Here is a 25,972-nt window from a genome sequence, read left to right as displayed (position 1 = left end):
CAGGGTGTCTACCAAAATGGAAAAATAAAATTCCCTGACTTTTCCCGGTTTTCCAGTCCAATTTTTCAAAATTTCCAGTCTACTTTTCCAAGATTTTCCACCCTATTCCCATTGTGCCGCAGCCGCCCCGGGGGCGTTTTTTTTTTTTTTTTTTTTTTTTTTTTTTTTTAAAAAAAAAAAAAAAAAAAAAATGCTAGTTCACCTATAGTAAATACCTATTAGGGGCCCAAAGCCAGATCAAAGAGAAATGGCTGTAGTAGTCTTGAGGTCATTATCTTGATCAAAGGTCATTTATCTTGAAAAAATTTGGCCTGCGGCGCAGTTATTTCATGGTGCAAATGGAGGACTCAAGAAATTTAACAGGCCTGAGAACATTGCTTGGGGAAAAAAAAAAAAATCGGCTGCGGCGTAGTGGGAATAGGGTAGAAAATCTTGGAAAAGTAGACTGGAAATTTTGAAAAATTGGACTGGAAAACCGGGAAAAGTCAGGGAATTTTATTTTTCCATTTTGGTAGACACCCTGGAGAGAGAGAGCGAGAGCCTATGATGGTATTGCCTATCTTTCTACTAAGTAAGAGAGAGAGAGAGCCTATGATGGTTTTGCCTATCTTTCTACTAAGTTAGAGAGAGAGAGAGCCTATGGTATTGCCCATCTTTCTACTACTTAGTAGAAAAATGGGCAATACCATAGGCTTTAAAATTAAATAACTACTTAGTGAGAGAGAGAGACGCATTCGTTTGCCCAAGGCAGAGATAGGCTATGTATTTTGGTTCTATCTATGAATTTTGGTTTCTTGGAGATTTTGAAATTTATTGAGCGTGAGGAGAGAGAGAAAAGATTAGAAGGAGAGGTATGTTATTATTAGGTACATGCCTGCTATTATTGTGAGTTGTGAGATAGAGACACTTCTAGGTAAGTATATATTATGTTATTATTATTTAGTACTTAAGGTCGTAAAAAAGTAGGTAGGTAGGTACTTATAATGGTTGAAGAGAGTAGTTTGGGTCTCGGATTGGTTCTGTACAATTGCCTCATTCTATCTTGTTCCATCGCCTTTTTACTTTCCTTTTTTTATTTTGAAAAAATGAAACAACTGCTACATTAGACTCATTTTCGTATCATACCTATCGCGTAGTATGTCCCTCATCAGATGGACTGAAGAGACACAATACTTCCCATTTAGGTGCTGGGTCAAAACGAGAATACCACAATACTTCCCATTTAGGTGCTGTGTCAAAACGAGAATACCACAATACTTCCCATTTAGGTGCTGTGTCAAAACGAGAATACCTAAGTACCAGAAAATTTGAATATGAGTAGGTACCTATATCTCTTGTCATTCAGTAGACCAAGAGCTGAGACACAGAAGAAAAAGTTTGGAGGTAAAATAAGAAAAAGGTCCAAAGCCACCATAATCTCTTTTTCTCTGACGCACCGAGTTTGGAGTCTTCTTCTTAGGTTTCAGTTACTTGGAATAGTGTTCAGGTTTTCAGATTGAGGGTATATTGGTGTTTTATCTCGAACTCTCGGGTCTTGTGGTTAACATTCCGAGAAGAAGAAATATAGAGGAGTCTTATTCCTCCATCATCTCGAGATATTGGGGGGAACACTTTCACTACGCATGGGTTTACGAATGCTTTGAGTATTTTTCTGGCAGAGATAGGCTATGTATTTTGGTTCTATCTATGAATTTTGGTTTCTTGGAGATTTTGAAATTTATTGAGCGTGAGGAGAGAGAGAGAAAAGATTAGAAGGAGAGGTATGTTATTATTACTTAGGTACCTACATGCCTGCTATTATTGTGAGATAGAGACACTTCTAGGAAGGCAAGTAGGTTATTATTATTTAGTACTTAAAGTCGTAAAAAGGAAGGTAGGTAGGTAGGTAGTTATAATCATGAAGGTATAAGGTGCTACTTGAGCTCCTTGGTTATAATGGTTGAAGAGAGTAGTTTGGGTCTCGGATAGGTTCTGTACAATTGCCTCATTCTATCATGTTCCATCGCCTTTTTACTTTCCTTTTTTTATTTTGAAAAAATGAAACAACTGCTACATTAGACTCATTTTCGTATCATACCTATCGCGTAGTAAGTATGTCCCTCATCAGATGGACTGAAGAGACACAATACTTCCCATTTAGGTGCTGTGTCAAAACGAGAATACCTACTTAAGTACCAGAAAATTTGAATATGAGTAGGAGTAGGTATATCTCTTGACATTCAGTAGACCAAGAGCTGAGACACAGAAGAAAAAGTTTGGAGGTAAAATGAGAAAAAAGGTCCAAAGCCACCATAATCTCTTTTTCTCTGACGCTCCGAGTTTGGAGTCTTCTTCTTATATCAGTTACTTGGAATAGTGTTCAGGTTTTCAGATTGAGGGTATATTGGTGTTTTATCTCGAACTCTCGGGTCTTGTGGTTAACATTCCGAGAAGAAGAAATATAGAGGAGTCTTCTTCCTCCATCATCTCGAGATATTGGGGGGAACACTTTCACTACGCATGGGTTTAAGAATGCTTTGAGTATTTAGCTAAATCTCTCTTGAGGATTTTTTCCCCAAGAGGTTTGATAGAGGGAACTGTAACTAATGAGGTCTTGTCGTCCCGAAATCAAAGAGAGAAGGAGTCCAGGATAAGAGAAATCCAGCTGTTCCAAGAACGGAGCGCATCTGTTTAGGATGGAGTTTGCTCCGGGTGGAAATTGAATCAGCTCTGAGTTATCGATCCCGAGTGTTAATTTCTTCATTCTGTGTTTCCTACTTGGTTCTCATGTGTTAGGTATTAGTACAATAAAAGTACCAACCTACCTACCTACTTGAAACATAGAAGCAAAGCCCTAGTACCTACAAAGCGATAAGAAAGTAAGTACCTATTGGAATCGGTCCATTTTTTCTCTTCACAAAACACAAACTTATCCTCATGATGCTTGGAACTTCTTGAGAAGTGAAAGGCAGCCTGGCTGGCATTGTTATTAGGTAGGTACCTGCTGGTCTTGCTTGTAATGTCTTGGGTTTGGGAGCCCGACAATCAAGAGGGTAACACATTTCTTCAGCTACAGAGGGCCTGGGCGGGAATCGGACGCCCTACCCTATAAGCTGGCTGGGTTGGGTTTTCATTTTTTCACTCTTGTACATCTTAACTACCTACTACAAATGAATTTAATTTAAGTAAGTAATTTTATTTTTTCTTTGTTGATTCATTGCTTCATTCGAGGCAGAATTTTCAAGCTCTTTCACCCAACCACTGTTGAAACCTTAGACCGGTGTCAACTTATTAGAGGAAAGGAAATATGAGTACCTAACCAGAGCTAGCTGAAGACTTACATGACATATCATCGCCTTAGAAACAAAACCGCTTTTTTTTAATGAGCTTTTTGCATTTTTAGGATAGGAACTGTCTACAGTTTGGGCAAAAAAGTTATACAAAAGTCCTAAAAAGTAGGTAAACATTGGCGCCACAGTTTTTATTTTTGTGTTTCAGTTGATCAAAGTGACGAGAAAAAATACCTGGACAGAGTGTGTTTTAGAGGTCTCGTGAATCGACCCGTTGAATAAATGGAACGATACAGGATATGTATGTAGTTGATCAAAGTCAAAATGCTTGTTAGGTTGTGATGTTTGTTCCTTAAGTGACGATATATCATGATAAAATTACACCTTACAACACTGTAAGTAAAAACTAGGTACCTACATACCTATCTCGTACGTGAGAAAATGCTGACGATAGGTATGGTGTAGCTCTATTTATAATGTTCAGTGGTGTAGTAGTTAGCGCGGAGGACTTGGGATCTGGAGGTTGCTGGTTCGAACCCAAATCAAGTCATAATATTTAGCGAATCAGGGAACGACGTTTGTGACAAGCGTGTATGCTGAACATAATCAATATTTTGTCAGTCTTACTTACGCTAGAAGTGTAAATGAATTAGGGATCTACTTGAGATATAAAGAACGTCATCATAATAAAATAGCAGTTGTTTACATTGGTCCTTCACCTATCCTGATATTAACCAAAGTCATTGTTGCTTAACTCTTATTTCGTATAAACGGTAAGAGACATCGAAAACATTTGGTCATTTGGATGTGAATATTCTAATCAATGTGATTTTTCACGCCGAATCGAATGGTGCTACTTTTAGTACTGTTTGACTTACGGTTGAGAAGTTGCGGGTTCGATACTTCCCTGTGTCGACAAATTTCCGTTTTATTCGTGAACCGTTACCAAATGAGCAAGTGAATAGTTAATCCCATGTGATTTTTTACGCGGAATCGAATGGTGCTACTTTTAGCACTCTCTGACTTACATTTGAGAAGTTGCGGGTTCGATACTCCCCTGTGTCAACAAATTTCTCTTTTATTTGTGAACCGTTACCAAATAAGCAAGTGAATAGTCAATCTCATGTGATTTTTCACGCGGAATCGAATGGTGAAACTTTTAGAACTGTCCGACTTAATGTAATAGAAAGTCGTGTGATGTTCACACCAGATTTTTTTTTTTATTATGGTGCGTCAACACAAAATTAAATGTTATTTACACTGATTGAGAGTTACCTAAATTTTTATTTGGGTTCTAAGGAGGAATTTGAGGGGGGGGGAGATATTGTTGTCTCTAAGACAAGAGAGTAGAGTGGAAAATAGATTTGCGGAATCGAATGGTGAAACTTTTAGAACTGTCCGACTTAATGTAATAGAAAGTCGTGTGATGTTCACACCAGATTTTTTTTTTTATTATGGTGCGTCAACACAAAATTAAATGTTATTTACACTGATTGAGAGTTACCTAAATTTTTATTTGGGTTCTAAGGAGGAATTTGAGGGGGGGGAGATATTGTTGTCTCTAAGACAAGAGAGTAGAGTGGAAAATAGATTGAGGGAGGTCCTAACATTTGAGTAGTTTCGACATTCATTTAATATGTGCTTAACAGTAATTTGGCAGCCACAAGGAATACAGATGAGGGGGTTTTCTCTCTTCATAAGGTGGACGTGTGTTGTATTCGTATGACCAATACCTTAGGTAAGGACCTTATGGAACGGTTTATCTTGATACCAAATCTCTTGATGAACCCGCCAGTCCTTGATAAGATCATACCTTAGTTAAGAGTGATACTTTCAAGTGCAAAAAAGAAGAAAAAATTCTATCTTCAGATAACTGGAGTAGGTATTTCTGGTTCTTGGTTTTTATTTTTTGCAACTCCAACTCCGATTTGGTTTAATTACTTGAAATCTTATAATGCATGTTAATATGTGCTTAACAGTAATTTGGCAGCCACAAGGAACACAGATGAGGGGGTTTTCTCTCTTCATAAGGTGGACGTGTGTTGTATTCGTATGACCAATACATAGACAAATAAGACAAACTTGGTCTTTTCTTCTCTCATTACTAAAATACTACTTAAAAGTAACTAAACCCATTTCAGTCAAAGAAAGGGATTGAATTAATGGAATATGGCAAATACTTAGACATTGTAGAGTGTAGTGAAATGCACCGTTTTTTCCCCGATTTCTCAAGCTGAGTCCACATTAGTTTCTTCTGTTAAGTACAATACTTGGGTACTTACCTCAGTTGTTTGGTTCTTTATTCCCGGGGTTCTTTGGTTCTTTATTCCCGGGGTACTTTGGTTCTTTATACCCGAGTACTTTGGTTCTTTATACCCGAGTACTTTGGTTCTTTATTCCTGGGGTACTTTGGTTCTTTATTCCCGGGGTACTTTGGTTCTTTATACCCGAGTACTTTGGTTCTAATATATCGGTTATTGTTATCTCTGACGCAATGCTACCAACCCAAGTCCCCCTCTTGTTCCATAATGTCCTCTACTAGTAGGATTTATTAAACTAGTCTGGCTAGGAAACCTAAGCCTCCCTGATGTTTTGTATCGGTAGACCTCTATGTATTGGATTTCATCATGAACCGCTCGCGATAACGCAGTTTACTATTATACCCCACTATACACAAGTTATGAGCTTATGAGATTACAACTGCTTGTAGGTTTTAGGGTACTTCACAAGCACACTATACCAATCATAACTCATATTATTCTTTAGGCATTTGGCCTGGAAACTTGTAAGCTATCTATTCGGTGTTTGTGAGTTGAGTTCCACTGTGACACCTTCTTATCATAGGTACTTATATTATCACCTGTATATGGATCCACGGTTTCAACATTGGTATTTCTCCAGAGGTTCCAGCTCGCCAAATCACCGTTTTTCTCTATCTTGTGAGGCTCTCATCCATTTTCTGCCTGCTACTTTCTCTATTGAGTCCTTCCTTCTCTTGGATACCTTTCGATCACTCTCTTTGTTCATCTGTTATCTCTAATTCTTTGCTTTTAGGTGACGGTTTGACACCTTATACATACCTAAGTATAGTATTTAAAAAAATACTCTAAATGAGTTGAACGCCCTCCTATTTGGTTCTTTGGTTTGCTCTCCTTTGCTCTCCTATTTTTTGCTCTCCTTTTTTTGCTTAAAAGTAACTAAACCCATTTCAGTCAAAGAAAGGGATTGAATTAATGGAATATGGCAAATACTTAGACATTGTAGAGTGTAGACTGTAGGTACTTAGTACTTGTATGTACTTAGGTAATCCAGGTACTGATTTTTCTGATTGATTTTTTGTACCTACTTTCATTTCTTATCAGAAAGCAGGTACTTGTTTATGTAACTGATACCAAATAAGAGCTAATTCTAAGTAAATCTGATTGAGTCATCTACTTATTACCTACTTACTTTGTAAGTACTTACTTAAGTACTCAAACACCTTACAGCCACTTTATTGACAGGCTCCTCATGTGCAGTGTCATACAGACGGGATAGTTTCTCCGTGGTGACATCGTGTACTGCAATGCTACGATCTTTGCTACCCGAGATGAGCAGATCTCCACTTAGACTGAACTCAATGCTACGACATGAGTCTGTGTGAATCTCCAGCGTGCATTTCAATTCTGCCTCCTCTTCTGTGTAGGAATATCTGAGGATATGAAAGAGAATGAGAATTAAAGAAATTTTTATTTTTATTCAACTGATCCAATAAGAATGGATTCCAACATCAAATTGTAAAGGCACAAAAAAGTCCAAAACTCAAAAGTTTCCTAATGTATGGAAAATTAAACTATGAAAAATGTGGTTCTTTGGTTGAAGACCTCATTCTTGAGAATTCTGCCACTTAAAACCAAGAAAAAGACGAAGGAGAAGAAAAAAGAAAGAAAAAAAATCTTTGGGCTGTAGAAGACCCAGAGGTTATTCATCTAGCTTCTCTCTCTGAAGAAATTTTTATTTTTATTCAACTGATCCAATAAGAATGGATTCCAACATCAAATTGTAAAGGCACAAAAAAGTCCAAAACTCAAAAATTTCCTAATGTATGGAACATTAAACTACGAAAAATGTGGTTCTTTGGTTGAAGACCTCATTCTTGAGAATTCTGCCACTTAAAACCAAGAAAAATACGAAGGAGAAGAAAAAAGAAAAAAAAAAAAATCTTTTGGGCTGTAGAAGATCCAGAGGTTATTCATCTAGCTTCTCATGGGCACCATACAGTTGATAGCCACCTTCTTAGGTCCATACTTGGCAATAATATCTGAACTGGTACCAAATTCTCCCCAGTTATACAGTAGAATACACCCGTCTACTGCACCACAAGCTAGTTTGGTATCTTGCTTCACCACCTAGCTTCTCTCTCTCCTCTGTCCTTACAGCAGTGCATCAGTCCTAGATGAGAATGAGAATATAAAAGCAAGGCTACAATTCATTCTCACATACGCGCTGTCCAAAATCCATAACTCATAATCACTGCTTGATACTCGGGCATGTAATTACCTGGACAAGATCTGAGAGATAAAATATTCTATATCCTCACAGTAGAATACCCAACACGTGTGAATGAAACTCTTCTAAGGCAGTATAACACTACCTATTCCTTGTTCTAAGGCAGTATACCCCACTATACACAAGTTATGAGCTTATGAGATTACAACTGCTTGTAGGTTGTAGGGTACTTCACAAGCACACTATACCAATCATAAATCATAATATTCTTTAGGCACTTGGCCTGGAAACTTGTAATTCCAAGATGGGTTAGCATTTGGACGATAGCTCTTGGTGTAGAAAGAAGAATAATCCAGAGGGAATGAATTAGAATAAGGTAAACTCTCGAAATTTTGAGAAAAAACCTATTCTTCCCTTTATGCCTTTATCAGCAAATCAGCATGCTCCCATGGTCCCATGTGTGTGTGTGTGTGTGTGTGTGTGTGTGTGTGTGTGTGTGTGTGTGTGTGAGAGAGAGAGAGAGAGAGAGAGAGAGAGAGAGAGAGAGCGAGTGAGCCTATGATGGTATTGCCTATCTTTCTACTAAGTAAGAGAGAGAGAGAGCCTATGATGGTTTTGCCTATCTTTCTACTAAGTTCTGGAAACTTGTAAGCTATCTATTCGGTGTTTGTGAGTTGAGTTCCACTGTGACACCTTCTTATCATAGGTACTTATTCTTATACTTATCACCTGTATATGGATCCACGGTTTCAACATTGTTGGTATTTCTCCAGAGGTTCCAGCTCGCCAAATCACCGTTTTTCTCTATCTTGTGACGCTCTCATCCATTTTCTGCCTGCTACTTTCTCTATTGAGTCCTTCCTTCACTTGGATACCTTTCGGTCACTCTCTTTGTTCATCTGTTATCTCTAATTCTTTGCTATTAGGTGACGGTTTGACACCTTATACATAGGTACCTAAGTATAGTATTTAAAAAAATACTCTAAATGAGTTGAACGCCCATTTTTTGCTCTCCTAACCGAAAATGACATAGCGAAGAGTTGTACCAAAACCAGCATAACAATTTTTTCACTTTGAAACTCGTGTACTCGAACCATTGACCTCTGACTTACGAGTTTACACCATCCAGTATGTTAAGACCTGGGTGGTACAATATCAAGTGTTGTAATGTGTAATGCTACATCAGGATTCAGGATACCACCCGCTGATTCTAAATACAAGGAGAGAAAGCGTTATACTATGAGGTCTTTTGTTCATAAGGGACCGAAAGTAGAAGCTTTGAACAATGCAGGGTGCAGTTTAGCGAACATTTCTAGCAAGTGTACCATTTTACGTACCCATTGTACCATTTTATGCCAATTATTGTGAAAGGATTTCATAGGTATTCAAATGTTTTTGTTGAATATATACTTAAGTAAAGGATTTTAGGATTTTCACAATTTCACACCAAGCCCTATTCAATATGCTCAATTTTTGGTTTGTGAACTGAGCGTGAAATTTAATTTGGAATGTTGGAACAATGGGAAACCAATTAAGAAGCAGCTATGTCTATTGAGCATAGGTGCTGTTTTGTACCCGAAATTCAGTTCTTGGTTTGACAATAAATTCCAATTTATTGTTTAAATTGCAAAATTATTATTTGATTTTCAACAATCATGCGATCATGCCCCATCTTACCATAGAATGTTTTCAGAAAAACCAGAGTTTAAGAGAAACACGAACTCTTGACATGGTGTTAACTCTCCAAAAAAGCGGCCAATTTCGTAAGATTGGCCATAAAATTGGTGGTAAGATCGGCCATAAAAAGCGAAAGTAATTTCACTGTCTGCTTTGGAGTTCCATTTTCAAAGTCTTCACAGTTTTATTTTTGACCCACAGGATTATGAAATTGAACCTTTATCCGATTCCGTCTGGTTTGTAAAACTGACCCTCTCATATAATCTTGAGCCGTCCTCCTGTATAATGTAATTCTCAACACAGACAGTTAAACCAGAGTTTAAGAGAAACACGAACTCTTGACATGGTGTTAACTCTCCAAAAAGCGGCCAATTTCGTAAGATCGGCCATAAAAAGCGAAAGTAATTTCACTGTCTGCTTTGGAGTTCCATTTTCTAAGTCTTCACGGTCTTATTTTTGACCCACAGGATTATGAAATTGAACCTTTATCCGATTCCGTCTGGTTTGTAAAACTGACCCTCTCCGATAATCTTCAGCCCGTCCTCCTGTAGGTATAATGTAATTCTCAACACAGTAGCAGTGGTAGTATTACTTTACATACTTTATATTATGTAAATTTCTCAGCAGTGAAGCAATCAGATTGAATTACAAATATCTTTCTGTGCAAATATTTGCCCTGCTTGCATTTTTTTCTCCTCTCCCGTTCTTTTTCTGAATAAATTTTCAGACAACCGAAGCTTTGTGATAAGAAACCCGAAAGATAAAATAGCTCACGAAAAAATGGATGGTTGGGAACAGAATTGATGTTTTGGTTTGTGTTATGTAGAGTTGAAGAGTAGTGCACGTAACCTAACGTTAACTAAGCTAAATGCATTGCTAATTAGAGGAAGTTTTCTGTCTGGATTTTACCTATATGATCTGCAAAAAAAGTGTTCGAAACTAGTAAGATCGATGTCACCGGGTTTCTACCTGTCATGTTTGGGAACAAATTGTACGCAACCAATCAACTCCGGGAAATACTCAGATATCTATAATCTCGTTATAGATATCTGAGTAGGTAATGCAGGTATTGCTATTATTGTTGTTGTTAATATACGTCATGTGACCAATAACAGAACCGATATCTATATGCACTTCCATTATGTCAGCGCTTGATAAACATCGCAGCCTATTGAACTATTTTGTAAACTTTTCAGAAAAAATCTAATTTTACGGAATTTCAATCCCTTTTCGGCTTTTCCAATCCTGAGATTCTATTAGATAAAAGTTATCAAAATCCTACTTGATGATAAAAGTTATCTATTAGATAAAAGTTATCATCAGCGCTTGATAAACATCGCAGCCTATTGAACTATTTTGTAAACTTTTCAGAAAAAATCTGATTTTACGGAATTTCAATCCCTTTTTGGCTTTTCCAATCCTGAGATTCTATTGGATAAAAGTTATCAAAATCCTACTTGTTAAATATTTTTTGACACCATTGCGGTAAACAGAATTTTATTGTTGCACTATAAGCCCTATTTTTAGTATAGTTATTTCGGTAAACTGTTTTGTCCGACCTGTAGAGAATTGCTTCATTTCAAATTCCATCGAAAAAGTCATTTTCGCGAGGGGGGGAAAAATGTTGGATAGTCGCTTTAATATGTTCCTAAGCGCTGATCTTGAACAGGCAGAAGAAGGTCAACCAATACTTACCAATAGTGTATGGACGGATATTGCTAATCCTGACCAGACCAGACCAGACTAGTATCTATACCTTTGTATGACTATCTAGTTCTAGTACCTATGTATAACTATTCTAGTACCTGTGTATCTAGATATAACTCAGTATGATTTCCTTCTATTGAACTGGTCACTACATATGAGAATGAGAACACATAGAATTAGTAATTCTAATGGATTAACAGAAAATGTCCTCTTTATTCTATGCAGGACTGAAATGCGGATATGGGACTGAAAAGTTTGATGTAAATCGACATACTTACTTATGTATCTATCATTTATGTAGATGCACTCCAGTTGAATAGAACTGTCACCATTAAACTGAAAAGTCCCTTTAACCCCGCAGTTTAAACAAGGTCTTCCGTATTTATACATAGGTAGATAATTATGTGATTCTAATTGTATATGAACACCTTTTATCAGAGATAGACCTGTTTATAGGTGGAAAAAAAGGTAGAGATTGATTTCATTTTTTTACTTCCAAGTTTGAACTTGTATTTCGTTATCACCGCGTGAACTTATCCCCAATCAACTCTGACAGATTGATAAGACACAACTTTCTCTCCTTGTTTAATGTTTTTGTGATAAAAAATAGTAATATTTCCCGAAAAGGTCAACGACCTTCTCGGAAACTGAGAGGAGAAGGTGTAAAATGAATGAGAAATAGATAAGAGAGGTGTGAAAAGAGAAGTAGGAAGAATTTGGATTGCCTCATTAAAGCTACTGATCGACAGAGGGGTAAATGAATCAAATTGTAGGTGTGAAGAAACTTTTCAATCTCATTCGAACATAATTTTAATGATTTAACTATAGCAGAGATAGGATGTTGAGTGAACAAGTTCCCCGATTGATCATTGAAGTTGAGCAACGTTGCGCGTGGTTGGTATTCAGATGAGTGACCATCTGGGCAACCGAATCGTCTCGCCTGTGCTACTTGCACACACACCGGTTTTGGACGACCGGTGAAAAATCGGCCGATATTTTACCGGGTAGCAGAAGTTTGCACACACACCGTTCTTTTGTCGGTCAAACAATCAGTATTGACAGTTTTGTTGTGTCTTGCCTCCACCAATGAAATGAGGACATCGCCATCAATGAAATTAGACATCTGGATGGATGACTCCGTACTTTTGTGAAGGTCCATGTTTACTAATGAAAAACACAATCGTAATTAGCACGACAAAAAGCACTACCAAAAACTAGTTTTAAGTTAAATTATATGAATTAAAATGTTCAGCGAGAACGAAGGAAAGAACAAAAGAACTTACTACAATTTCATCGAGCAGTCAAATATTTTGGTCGGTAAATAATCGGTGCGTGTGCAAGCTTGTATTTAGTTACGCACGTCAGTGAGTCTTTAGGACGGCACCGGCATACCGGTAATACAGTGACAATGGCCGGCTGCTCACCGGTATTCTACCGGCACCGATTACCGGTCGGCGTGTGTGCAAGGTCCCATTCCGACGTGTGCTTCACTATTGGAATAATCGAACTCTGGAATGCGATCCTGTGGAATCTAAGGACCATTTTAGAGGGGGTCCATTCTCGTGATTATTTCTCTCTATGTGTCATAGTTTTCCCTAGAAATGTTTCATGTACAAAGAAAGCTCAACTGCTCTGTTGATTAAGAGTTCAACCATCACACCGATCCTCAAAGGTAACACATTCCTGGGCAATCAACATTAGGTGACCCCGCTGACCCTCATCCTATGAGACAGATAGAGGACCGAGTGTGGAGCTTAAATTAAAGTAATGGAACCTGTCAGTGATGCTCTGACAAGTGAGATTGTTCCATAGAATGCTGAGAGTCATTGGTGACCCAGGCATTCGAAGAGTCACTCCAGTGTGACTGGTGAAATATGGTGATCCTTGAGGTTAAATATGGCACTGAAAAATATGGCTAGTTCCAGATAGGTGGGTACTGTACTTCCAGATAGCACTGTAGTTCTAGATGGGTTATAGTTGTTAACGACGGCTGGTTTTCTCCTATCCTGTCTTCCTTCTCTCTTCGATTTCCAGACGCTTACCTTACCATTTACAGTTCCCTCTATCAAACCCCATTAAAAATTTGACCTATAGGGGTCTCGATCAGACGTTTGAGGGCCTCTCAGGGTGATTTCCACCGTTCACTGAACCACTTTAGTGACAACATCGGGTCATCTTGGCTCTCATGTTTAATCTTTAGAACTTGAATTATAACTGGATTAGCAATTATCCTCTCGGTCTGCTTCTTCTTTTCCTCTTCTACTTCTTCAGTCTTCTTCCTCTTTTTATTCTTGTTTTTCCTCCTTCTCTTCTTGTCCTTCGTCTTCCTCCTCTTCCTTCTCCTCTTGTCCTTCGTCTTCTTCGTCTCTCTCCTCTTCCTTCCCTTCTTGTCTTTCGTCTTCTTCGTCTCTCTCCTCTTCTTCGTCTCTCTCCTCTTCCTTCTCCTCTTGTCCTTCGTCTTCTTCATCTTGTGGTTTCAAGAACAAACTACTTCACACTCTCATGTTGGACTGGGAAGACCAGATTGCGCTCAATGTCAAAATACTAGCACATATCAACAACAATAACAACAACATACCTATAGTTATTATTAGCGTCATGATGAATTTAAACTCTTATTGTGGTTTCAAGAACAAACTACTTCACACTCTCACATGCAGGACTGGGAAGACCAGATTGCGCTCAATGTCAAAATACTAGCACACACAAACAACAATAACAACAACATACCTATAGTTATTATTAGCGTCATGATGAATTTAAACTCTTCTCCTCCCCCTTTTTCTCTACATATGTCTTGTATGTCATTTATGTATCTCATCACGCTAGTATTCTGTTACGATTATGATAATGTGTTTTTATCTTGTTAAAAGATAAGAGCTCCCTCCCCCTCCCCCTCCCTCCTTCCTTGTCGCATAAAGGCTGTGGAAGAATAATCATTAGAGTACAGGAACGTGGATTTTCAGAGAGAGAGAGAGGGGGAGGAGGAGAAGAGAGAGAGAGAGAAAAAGAGGACGAAGAAAGAGAGAGCTAAAAAAAGAGGCGTAAGCATATGGTATGGTATAGGTCTATAGGACTATAGGTACTAATTGGAAAACCAGCTGTTGGTCCCGAGCTTCGCTAGTGGGAAATTAGTATCTTCGGGAATCGAACTCTGGAATGCGATCCTGTGGAATCTAAGGACCATTTTAGAGGGGGTCCATTCTCGTGATTATTTATTTTCGTCTCTTTCCTTCCACTCTCTCAGGTCTTCTGTTCACGATAGAACTCGACATTCCCGCCATCATGAAACAGTTCACCAGCCAGCCTAGTTAGCTTGGTTGGTAGTGCGTCTGCCTCGTAAGCGCTAGGGCGCGGGTTCTCTATGTGTCATAGTTTTCCCTAGAAATGTTTCATGTACAAAGAAAGATCAACTGCTCTGTTGATTAAGAGTTCAACCATCACACCGATCCTCAAAGGTAACACATTCCTGGGGCAATCAACATTAGGTGACCCCGCTGACCCTCATCCTATGAGACACATAGAGCACCGAGTGTGGACCTTAAATTAAAGTAATGGAACCTGTCACTGATGCTCTGACAAGTGAGATTGTTCCATAGAATGCTGAGAGTCATTGGTGTCCCAGGCATTCGAAGAGTCACTCCAGTGTGACTGGTGAAATATGGTGATCCTTGAGGTTAAATATGGCACTGAAAAAACAGTTGCTTTTTTTATTCGTTGCTCCCCCACGACTAGCAAATGAGTAGAGAACACTGTGGTCCAATGTAGTCGAACTGCTAGAGTACCACTACCATCTGATGGCCCGCGAGCCATTCCAGGGTTCCAAAAAACCTTCTTGGGTTCAAGGAGCAGACAAAACCACACAATTTACGTTTGGCTTCGAATTTCGGACGGTAACTTTTAGGAAACTTACCAAATGGTGTCGGAGCCCCTTTCATTGTTAGATCGGGGATTTCTCGGAATTCAGAACAATGGAGGATTGAGATTTACCTAATATGTACCGATGTACCCTCTTCCAATCTTCAATCCAGGATTGAACTTGTTGAAAAGAAATCCTAAACCTTGACTCACACAGAATTCTCACTTCCCCAATGATCGATCAGTAAGCAAGTGATGTGCTGTTCTCTACGGCAGATTCGTTGACGAGTTCTTTTTATGCAACCACAGACTGCATCACATTTGAATATGTCTGGCTGTTGTATTTGAATATAGATTTATATCAACTTGCTAGTGCTACTGGGGACTTGGGCTCTGGCCTTTGTTATCTCTTCCAATCTTCAATCCAGGATTGAACTTGTTGAAAAGAAATCCTAAACCTTGACTCACACAGAATTCTCACTTCCCCAATGATCGCTCAGTAAGCAAGTGATGTGCTGTTCTCTACGGCAGATTCGATGACGAGTTCTTTTTTATGCAACCACAGACTGCATCACATTTGAATATGTCTGGCTGTTGTATTTGAATATAGATTTATATCAACTTGCTACTGCTACTCTTCCAATCTTCAATCCAGGATTGAACTTGTTGAAAAGAAATCCTAAACCTTGACTCACACAGAATTCTCACTTCCCCAATGATCGATCAGTAAGCAAGTGATGTGCTGTTCTCTACGGCAGATTCGTTGACGAGTTCTTTTTTATGCAACCACAGACTGCATTACATTTGAATATGTCTGGCTGTTGTATTTGAATATAGATTTATATCAACTTGCTACTGCTGCTGGGGACTTGGGCTCTGGCCTTTGTTACACATCACCACATCAGTAGGATTGCATGACAGTTATACTCAGTCCTCGGCCTGTTTCTGTTTTGAAACATCAATGGATTGCAGTATTCCCTCTATTCTGATATAGTGGACCATGTAGTTGAAGAATTTGAGGTGATTCTGTATGTAGTGTATGTCCTCAACGATTTAGTATGTGTTCTCAAGCAGCTCTTTTCATGCAAATTCAAATTTCGTGTTTTTATAGAGGAAATTAGTGTAATTTATATTGATTGTTGAAACTGGATCTTGGAAAGACTCAGAAGAACTCAATGATCCGATAAACCGATAAATAATATAATACCTATTATGTACTTAGATTCTTCTATGGAAAAAGGTGGACCAAGTTCTTGAGCCAATTCAGCAATTGGTCACTTTGGATATTAAAGAAATGCAAATAAATAAATTTGACATTTTCCCCTTATACACATCACCACATCAGTAGGATTGCATGACAGTTATACTCAGTCCTCGGCCTGTTTCTGTTTTGAAACATCAATGGTTTGCAGTATTCCCTCTATTCTGATATAGTGGACCATGTAGTTGAAGAATTGGAGGTGATTCTGTATGTAGTGTATGTCCTCAACGATTTAGTATGTGTTCTCAAGCAGCTCTTTTCATGCAAATTCGAATTTCGTGTTTTTATAGAGGAAATTAGTGTAATTTATATTGATTGTTGAAACTGTATCTTGGAAAGACTCAGAAGAACTCAATGATCCGATAAACCGATAAATAATATGTTGCATTCATTGACCCTGCAGACAGGACAATCTTGCTGAGTGGAAAACTTAAACAATAACAAATTTAATAAACAATAACAAATCAGAGATTGATATTATAGACTCCCTTTCAGACATTACCATGAAGCAAATCATATGCCTGTTTATTGAATTTGTCGTGAGGAGCAGTCTGTGTGTTATTCATATTGGAGCAATAACAAACAGTACTGTTGTACAAAAAAATCGTGTATTGTGGATTATTTGCTATACAATACTATACATGTTTGTCAATAACAATGTAAGTAATAAGCACATAAGCAGGGGGATGATAAAGTTTATCAAACAAGTATAACAACCACTATAACAAACAGCTAGCAGCTAGTAAGGCAGTCTTGTTGGAAATATTTCGCAGAAGTGCTGACGCGACGTCTACTGACTGTTAGCATAGTCAGCATAAATAATATTAGACCAAATCTGATAAGTCTGACACTATGTTGCCTGTAGTGCTGGTCAGACAGTTTTACCTAATATGTAAATTTGAAAGTACAATGATGAATTAATATTCTTTCAACTGGTAGACTCTGCTTAGATTTGTATGTTAAGTGCTGAGATAAGCATTATTAGATTTATTAGGCAATATTTTTCAACAGAATGACCAGATAATGTGTAATGTGATAGAGATTATTTAGATAAATGACCTAGCACCACCACTCACAGACACATGGTTAGATGACTCATGAAAGGAATTTTAATTGTGCTAAGTATAAATATTTGTCACAAGGGTCGTTCGCCGCTTAATATGCTACGTTAAATTTTAGGACTTGATTTGGACTCGAACCACCAACCTTAAGATTTAAAGTGGTAACACCACTGAGGTTGGTTCAAGTACCTACATTGGTAAGACATCTTACCCAAGGTGCGACCTACAACGAAGGTCATAGGTAAGACTCGAGACGAGTATTTAGCTTCAACAGTTCGACTCCCTGCAGTGTACCAAATCTTACTCCATGATATATTCGGCTGGGGTCCCACCATATCCCTGATGTTGACACTTCATTTTATATTCCAAGTAAATTTGAAAGTACAATGATGAATTAATATTCTTTCAACTGGTAGACTCTGCTTAGATTTATATGTTAAATGCTGAGATAAGCATTATTGGGCAATATTTTTCAACAGAATGACCAGATAATGTGTAATGTGATAGAGATTATTTCGATAAATGACCTAGCACCACTACACACAGACACGTGGTTAGATGACTCATGAAAGGAATTTTAATTGTGCTAAGCATAAATATTTGTCACAAGGGTCGTTCCCCGCTTAATATACTACGTTAAATTTTAGGACTTGATTTGGACTCGAACCACCAACCTTAAGATTCAAAGTGCAAAGTGGTTACACCACTGAGGTTGGTTCAAGTACCTACATTGGTAAGACATCTTACCCAAGGTGCGACCTACAACGTAGCTAAATCCTCGGAGAACCGCGGTCAAAGTATCGGCTATCGGTCCAATAATATTGTGAACCAGTCTGTATAGGAGTTGAAAACCTCTGGTCAGACTGAATTTAACCAAACAAGAATATGATGAGATTTGTGAATCATTTTAAGTGGTGGTTCAGTAAATTTAAAAACTCATACAGGAGAAGTTAAGGGCCGTTGCTCGTGGTTGGTATCCAGATGGGTCATTCGCATGCCTTCTCCCTGCGCCCTGCCCCACTCAGGCTGAGAACTCTGAGGTGGGTAGCTTTTCGCTGAACGGCAACGGAGGATAAAAACGGTATCAACACAAACAAAACGCAACGTAAGGGCCTAGCCATTCAAAATCGGATCAGGTATTTTGCAAGCTTCAGGGTCAATGAATGCAATTCGTAGACAGTGAAGAGGTCATTCACCTCTTGAGTGCAATATGCAACTGCAACCAGTGCAATCTTCTTTTGTTGACGACCATGTCTATACTGACTGTCCCTTGAATCTTGGATGCGGTTAGAAATTGGAAATTATTTAGCAGAAAGTGCTTTTAGGCTATAGAAAAACGAAGTTCTTTTACACCAAGGAATTTCCCTCTTAACACAAGGAAATTCGCTAATTTCGCTGAGATCTCTTTGCACCCTTTCTTGGTGTCCCTTTTCTGTCCAGTGTCATGTCTTACGTGGGAAAAACCCTCTAAGAAGTCGAAGAACCAAACTTTAAAGCCAAGTTGAATTTTCTCCCCTTGCAACAACATTTTAGGCTAGAAAAACGAAGTTCTTTTACACCAAGGAATTTCCCTCTTAACACAAGGAAATTCGCTAATTTCGCTGAGATCTCTTTGTACCCTTTCTTGGTGTCCCTTTCCTGTCCAGTGTCATGTCTTACGTGGGAAAAACCCTCTAAGAAGTCGAAGAACCAAACTTTAAAACCAAGTTGAATTTTCTCCCCTTGCAACAACATTTTTTTCTCCGTTTAGTGTATGTAGCTCTTTCTCCAACACCCTCTCCTTTTCTCCATTTTCCTCGAAGGGCTGAAAATAGAATGAAAAGTTCAACAACTTGAGAAAATACAATGCAGTCTGTCTGGGAGCTCCATACAACGGAATCACAGGAGTAAAACGCACAGAAAATAATACATCAACTCCTCTCCTCTGAGCGAGCATACCTGAAGAACTCTTGAGATTTTTATTTATTTAATATAAATGAGAAATAAACAAAAGGAAATGTTATGTCTGGAATTTTCTGTTAATGAGAGAGGAGTGATACTATTACCTATTCCTCCCCCAGTCCTCCCCCTTTCTCCTCCTTTAAACGTGGCCGTTCACCTGTCATATCAGGCTATATCGACTCAGTGTGGCCAGATTTGTGTTTTACTGCAAGAAAGTCTATTGGATGGAAGAGTTGACCATCGTCCAAATTGTCCTGAGTTTGTGACTTGAATATTTCGAACCACTAGGACCGGCCGTTGACGTCATCTCACTTTATCGGCGGAAAATACAACAAAATCCCCTTCTTAGAGCAGAGCAACCAAGTCGGTTTATTTCCCCAATCATTCATTTTATCAGTTTCAAGTCTTTTTCTTTCTCATCAAATCTTTCCTCTCCAGAAGTTTGAGACGTCAATCGCCTTTTCGTTCTCCTCAAGATCTGCGTGGGTGTAAGTTCTCTCTAGCTGTTTGTATACCTCAACTATTTTTCCAATAACGTCTTCAAGAAACGAGATTCCCTCAGTACAAAGCGCACCCGAAGATTCCTAAAGGACATTTTGAAGATGAAAAGCAAGAAGGAAAAGTATTTTTAGAATTCCCAAACAATAGACCGATAGAAAAGGCAAAGGAAGAAGAATAACAAGGAGTAGTTGAGAAGAAGAAAAAGAAGAGGTTTAAGAACCAAGGTTACAAGAGAAGAAGATTTAAGAGAATAGAAAGAACTTGAAGAAGAGAATGCTGTCAGGCCCGATTTTACCGGTCTCCTGGTGAAGGAACAGCACTTGGCCCTCACTATTGTAATTGGTAGCGTTTTAGATTAGGACAGAAGATTTGTTAAGAGATGGTGTGACTTATGCTCACCACTCACGCTCAGACCACTTGACAGACCTAGGTTTGAAGCATTTTACACCACACATGTTCCGGAGGTCTAACAGGCCCAGGGTTGTCACGTCTCAATCAAATGCCTTGAGACTATGCTTAGCACGAACTTAAGAGCCAGCATTTTGTTCATAAATATGGGTGTAAGATTCAAAGTGCAAAGTGGTTACACCACTGAGCGTACTTAGTAGTATCTAGTGCTTTACACCTCTGTATCATATTGGAAGCGTAGTCGTGCCACTTTTGGTAGCGCCGAGTCGCGCTGCCTCAAAATCCCAACCTTTGAACATGATAGAGTTGACAGAGACCTAAAAGCTGTGTCCACACAAGGTCGCGATTAGGTGCTACATCAAGTCTTTAGTCTCTTATAAAAGTGGTCCGATTAGGTGCTACATCAAGTCTTTAGTCTCTTATAAAAGTGGGCCGATTAGGTGCTACATCAAGTCTTTAGTCTCTTATAAAAGTGGTCCGATTAGGTGCTACATCAAGTCTTTAGTCTCTTATAAAAGTGGTCCGATTAGGTGCTACATCAAGTCTTTAGTCTCTTATAAAAGTGGTCCGATTTTCGTCTAGTCACTCTAGTCAATATAATTATTGTCACTGATGATTTTCAGGAATTAAGAGTCACTGATAATTTTCAGGAATTAATGCCTAGTTTTTTTTCCGTTTTACTAACGCAACGTGAAGAGCTGAAGACAAACACACTAGAATAGGTGTGTCTGTCTGTGTGTGTGTGTGGGGGGGTTGTCATGTGTCATCAAGGTTATGAGATGGGGGGTAACCTGAGCTTTCCTGTGGGTTTGATAAGACCCCCCTCATCCTCATCCCTACCTCTGTATTACGTACAGATACAGACCTCCAATCATCCCGTCCCTGGGACCCTGTTACACATACATCTCCTACTTCTTCCTAGTAAATAATATGTGTGTGGTATTGAGCTGGATATTAGATTTCAGGGGGTTTAATGCAGTCTAGATTAGAAGTGCATTACGGTTCCTAAGATTTACAGAGACGAGCCTTCTAGTCAGTCGTGTCAGATATTGCTTTTGGATGTCCGTGGAGGTGCAATACTCCTGTCCAACCTTCCACCTGTCAATCATTTCACCTTTCACCAATCAGAGACTATTTCTATCTTGAGGATATGGAAAGAAAGTACAGGCGGTCATTTTTCCTGCCTTGGTGGTGTAGTGGTCAAGGCGCTCGCCTGGTACACAACTTTCTCTCCTTGTTTAATGTTTTTGTGATAAAAAATAGTAATATTTCCGGAAAAGGTCAACGACCTTCTCGGAAACTGAGAGGAGAAGGTGTAAAATGAATGGAGAAACAGATAAGAGAGGTGTGAAAAGAGAAATGGGAAGAATTTGGATTTGTACTGACTGCCTAATTAAACCCGTACTTACCTACCGATCGACTGAAAGGTAAAAAATGAATCAAATTGTGGGTGTGAACTTTAAAAAAAAACAACTCATTCGAACAATAATTTAATGATCAAATCAATAAATCAAATATAATTTTAATGATTAACCTTATAACAGCGACAGGACCTTAAACTAATTAGTCCCCGATTTATCACCGAAGTTGAGCAACGTTGCGCTTGGTTGGTATTGGGATGAGGATCTGGACAACCTAATCGCGTCGCCTGTAATATAATTGAACGTTCGTTAAAAATACCAGAGAGTCTAAACACTTAAAGGCTGAGTTGTAAGTAATAGGTAGGTAAGTACTTGCTTATTTAAGTCACCTGAGCAATTGCCCCCTGTAAATAGTATAAAATGCATAGAAAACATAGGCTTACTTAGTTGCTTGTTTTTAAATCACAGAGACATACAAGCACAAAGCTGATGTACTAACAGTACCTACATGATTTTGGTCGGTAAATAATCGGTGCGTGTGCAAGCTTGTATTTAGTTACGCACGTCAGTGAGTCTTTAGGACGGCACCGGCATACCGGCAATACAGTGACAATGGCCGGCTGTTCACCGGTATTCTACCGGCACCGAACACCGGTCGGCGTGTGTGCAAGGTCCCATTCCGACGTGTGCTTTACTATTGGAATTTGGACGGCCGGAAAAAAATCGGTCGTCCAAAACCGGTGTGAGTGTGCAAGTAGCCTAACATAATTGAACGTTCGCTAAACGTACCCGAGAATCGAGCTAAAAAAAGCTGTGTCGTACGTAATAGGTACCTTCCTACTTACTTAAGTTACCTGAGAAATTACCCCCGTACCTAGTATAAAATGTATAGAAAACATAGGCTTACTTACTTGCTTGTTTTTAAATGACTACAAAGCTGATGTACTAACAGTACCTACATAGTTTTTATTGTCTCTACCTCCTGTAGCCTGTACCAAGATTTACTGCTGGAAGAATTGAGTTCAGCAAAACACACAGGTAAGCAGACATGAAGAAACAAGATACATAGTTACAGTATTCTTAGTACAGAGGAACAGGCATGGATTATATTCTTGTCTTGTCTTGCCTCAGTAAGTACTCAGTATAGATAAAGCAGGCATGTATCACTCGGGTCTAGTCCAGGCATGGATTATATTCTTGTCTTGTCTTGCCTCAGTAAGTACTCAGTATAGATAAAGCAGGCATGTATCACTCGGGTCTAGTCACAATTCTGAGGAACAGGCATGGTTTGTCCGGTTGTGATGAAATTGAGCAAACATGTTTAACACCGCATTTATTTTGCTTTTAAAATTTGAGCGCTAGGCCGCGGATTCGATTCCCTGAACGGATAAGAGGTTCGCTCTCGGAACGGCTGGTTTTCTCCTATCCTGTCTTCCTTCTCTCTTCGATTTCCAGACGCTTACCTTACCATTTACAGTTCCCTCTATCAAACCCCTTTAAAAAATTGACCTATAGGTGTCTCGATCAGGGTGATTTCCACCGTCCGATCCTCAAAGGTAACACATTCCTGGGCAATCAACATTAGGTGACCCCGCTGACCCTCATCCTATGAGACAGATAGAGGACCGAGTGTGGAGCTTAAATTAAAGTAATGGAACCTGTCAGTGATGCTCTGACAAGTGAGATTGTTCCATAGAATGCTGAGAGTCATTGGTGACCCAGGCATTCGAAGAGTCACTCCAGTGTGACTGGTGAAATATGGTGATCCTTGAGGTTAAATATGGCACTGAAAAATATGGCTAGTTCCAGATAGGTGGGTACTGTACTTCCAGATAGCACTGTAGTTCTAGATGGGTTATAGTTGTTAACGGTGCACTGGAATATAAAATGAAGTGTCAACATCAGGGATATGGTGGGACCCCAGCCGAATATATCATGAAGTAAGATTTGGTACACTGCAGGGAGTCGAACTGTTGAAGCTAAATACTCGTCTCGAGTCTTACCTATGACTTTCGCTGTAGGTCGCACCTTGGGTAAGATGTCTTACCAATGTAGGTACTTGAACCAACCTCAGTGGTGTAACCACTTTGAAATCTTTAGAACTTGAATTATAACTGGATTAGCAATTATCCTCTCGGTCTGCTTCTTCTTTTCCTCTTCTACTTCTTCAGTCTTCTTCTTTCTCTTTTTCTTCTTTTTCCTTCTTCTCCTCTTGTCTTTCGTCTTCTTCTTCCTCTTCATCTTGTGGTTTCAAGAACAAACTACTTCACACTCTCATGTTGTACTGGGAAGACCAGATTGCGCTCAATGTCAAAATACTAGCACACATAAACAACAATAACAACAACATACCTATAGTTATTATTAGCGTCATGATGAATTTAAACTCTTATTTAGAACTTTGAATCTTAAGGTTGGTGGTTCGAGTCCAAATCAAGTCCTAAAATTTAACGTAGTATATTAAGCGGGGAACGACCCTTGTGATAAATACTTATGCTTAGCACAATTAAAATTCCTTTCATGAGTCATCTAACCATGTGTCTGTGAGTGTTGCTAGGTCATTTATCTAAATAATCTCTTTCACATTACACATTTTCCTGTCATACTGTTGAAAAATATTGCCCAATAATGCTTATCTCAGCATTTAACATACAAAGCTAAGCAGAGTCTACCAGTTGAAAGAATATTAATTCATCATTGCACTTTCAAATTTACATATTAGGTAACATTGTCTGACCAGCACTACAGGCAACATAGTGTCAGACTTATCAGACTTGGTCTAATATTATTTATGCTGACTATGCTAACAATCAGTAGACGTCGCGTCAGCACTTCTGCGAAATATTTCCAACAAGACTGCCTTACTAGCTGTTTGTTATAGCTGCTACTTGTTTGATAAACTTTATCATCCCCCTGCTTATTACTTGTATTGTTATTGACAAACATGTATAGCAAATAATCCACAATACACGATTTTTTGTACAACAGTACTGATTGTTATTGCTCCAATATGAATAACACACAGACTGCTCCTCACGACAAATTTAATAAACAGGCATATGATTTGCTTCATAGAATGTCTGAAAGGGAGTCTATAATATCAAAAAAATAGGCTGCGCCCTTCAAGAATAGACCTCAGCAGTCTATTTTGTCCCTTAGAATGCCAAAAAATAAAATTATTTTTCTCAGTGAACATCGGGTCATCTTGGCTTTCATGTTTAATCTTTAGAACTTGAATTATAACTGGATTAGCAATTATCCTCTCGGTCTGCTTCTTCCTTTTCCTCTTCTACTTCTTCAGTCTTCTTCTTTCTCTTTTTCTTCTTTTTCCTCCTTCTCTTCTTGTCCTTCGTCTTCCTCTTCTTCCTCCTCTTCCTTCTCCTCTTGTCCTTCGTCTTCTTCGTCTCTCTCCTCTTCCTTCTCTTCTTGTCTTTCGCCTTCTTCGTCTCTCTCCTCTTCCTTCTCCTCTTGTCCTTCGTCTTCTTCATCTTGTGGTTTCAAGAACAAACTACTTCACACTCTCACATGCAGGACTGGGAAGACCAGATTGCGCTCAATGTCAAAATACTAGCACACATAAGCAACAATAACAACAACATACCTATACTTAGTTATTATTAGCGTCATGATGAATTTAAACTCTTATTTACTCTTCTTTAATGCTTGTTATAATTATGTATTTATCCACGTCATTATAACTATGTACGGAGTCTATGTACTAAGTCTACTATGTAGTTATTCTATGTACTGAGTAGTTAGTCTACTTTTCAGTATGTGGAAGTATTGGCAGTGCAGAAATAGGGTCACCTCACTGGTGGGTACTTAAGTATGTACTTATAGTGAGAATCTGCTCAAGGAAGGAAGAAGTAGGTAACAGTCGACAGTATTGGTTTCTATGTATACTGAGTAGTTAGTCTACTTTTCAGTATGTGGAAGTATTGGCAGTGCAGAAATAGGGTCACTTCGATGGTACTTAAGTATGTACTTATAGTGAGAATCTGCTCAAGGAAGGAAGAAGTAGGTGACAGTATTGTATGGAACTATTAGTGCTGTGTGTTGGTTTTATGAATATTCTTCTCCCTGTGATGGTTAATGAGACTAATGATTCATTGTTTAATCAGTTTAATGACTAATAAGAGTAGACTGTTGAGTGTTGGGTGTTGGTGGGTGAATAACCATCTATATCTATCATTTTCATTGTTACGCAAATTGTAAAACACTACTTACGGTTACTTATGACTAGGATTTACTTTTAACAGTTTTAACTATTCCTATACTAACCAGATTTATTTGATATGCAACCCCATTTCTAGGCAGGAAAATAATAGATGGACTGTCACTCCAAATTCAACAGAAATAACTTCGCCTGAGGCGCTTTCTTTTGGAAGAAAGAAAAATTAATCAAACGAAACATCTACCTAGCTTGTCTTCTAAAGGTCG

General features: G+C 38.7%; 1 protein-coding gene across 1 annotated transcript in view; it reads right to left on the bottom strand.

The window, feature by feature from the left end:
* LOC113466559 (WD repeat-containing protein 55 homolog) overlaps window positions 1-7,800 on the bottom strand; it is a 16,424-nt gene extending 8,624 nt beyond the window's left edge. The window contains exons 1-2 of the mRNA XM_026822092.1: window positions 7,748-7,800; window positions 6,762-6,960 (exon numbers count right to left, since the gene is read on the bottom strand). Coding sequence (XP_026677893.1) covers window positions 6,762-6,960; window positions 7,748-7,800 — 252 coding nt within the window. The remainder of the gene's footprint in view (window positions 1-6,761; window positions 6,961-7,747) is intronic.
* Between the last annotated feature and the right edge of the window lie 18,172 nt (window positions 7,801-25,972).

Source organism: Diaphorina citri, unplaced genomic scaffold, assembly GCF_000475195.1.
Source record: "Diaphorina citri unplaced genomic scaffold, Diaci psyllid genome assembly version 1.1 scaffold293, whole genome shotgun sequence".
Lineage (NCBI taxonomy): Eukaryota > Metazoa > Arthropoda > Insecta > Hemiptera > Psyllidae > Diaphorina > Diaphorina citri.
The sequence above is the reverse complement of the archived record's forward strand: the minus strand, read 5'-3'. Positions and strand labels throughout refer to the sequence as shown.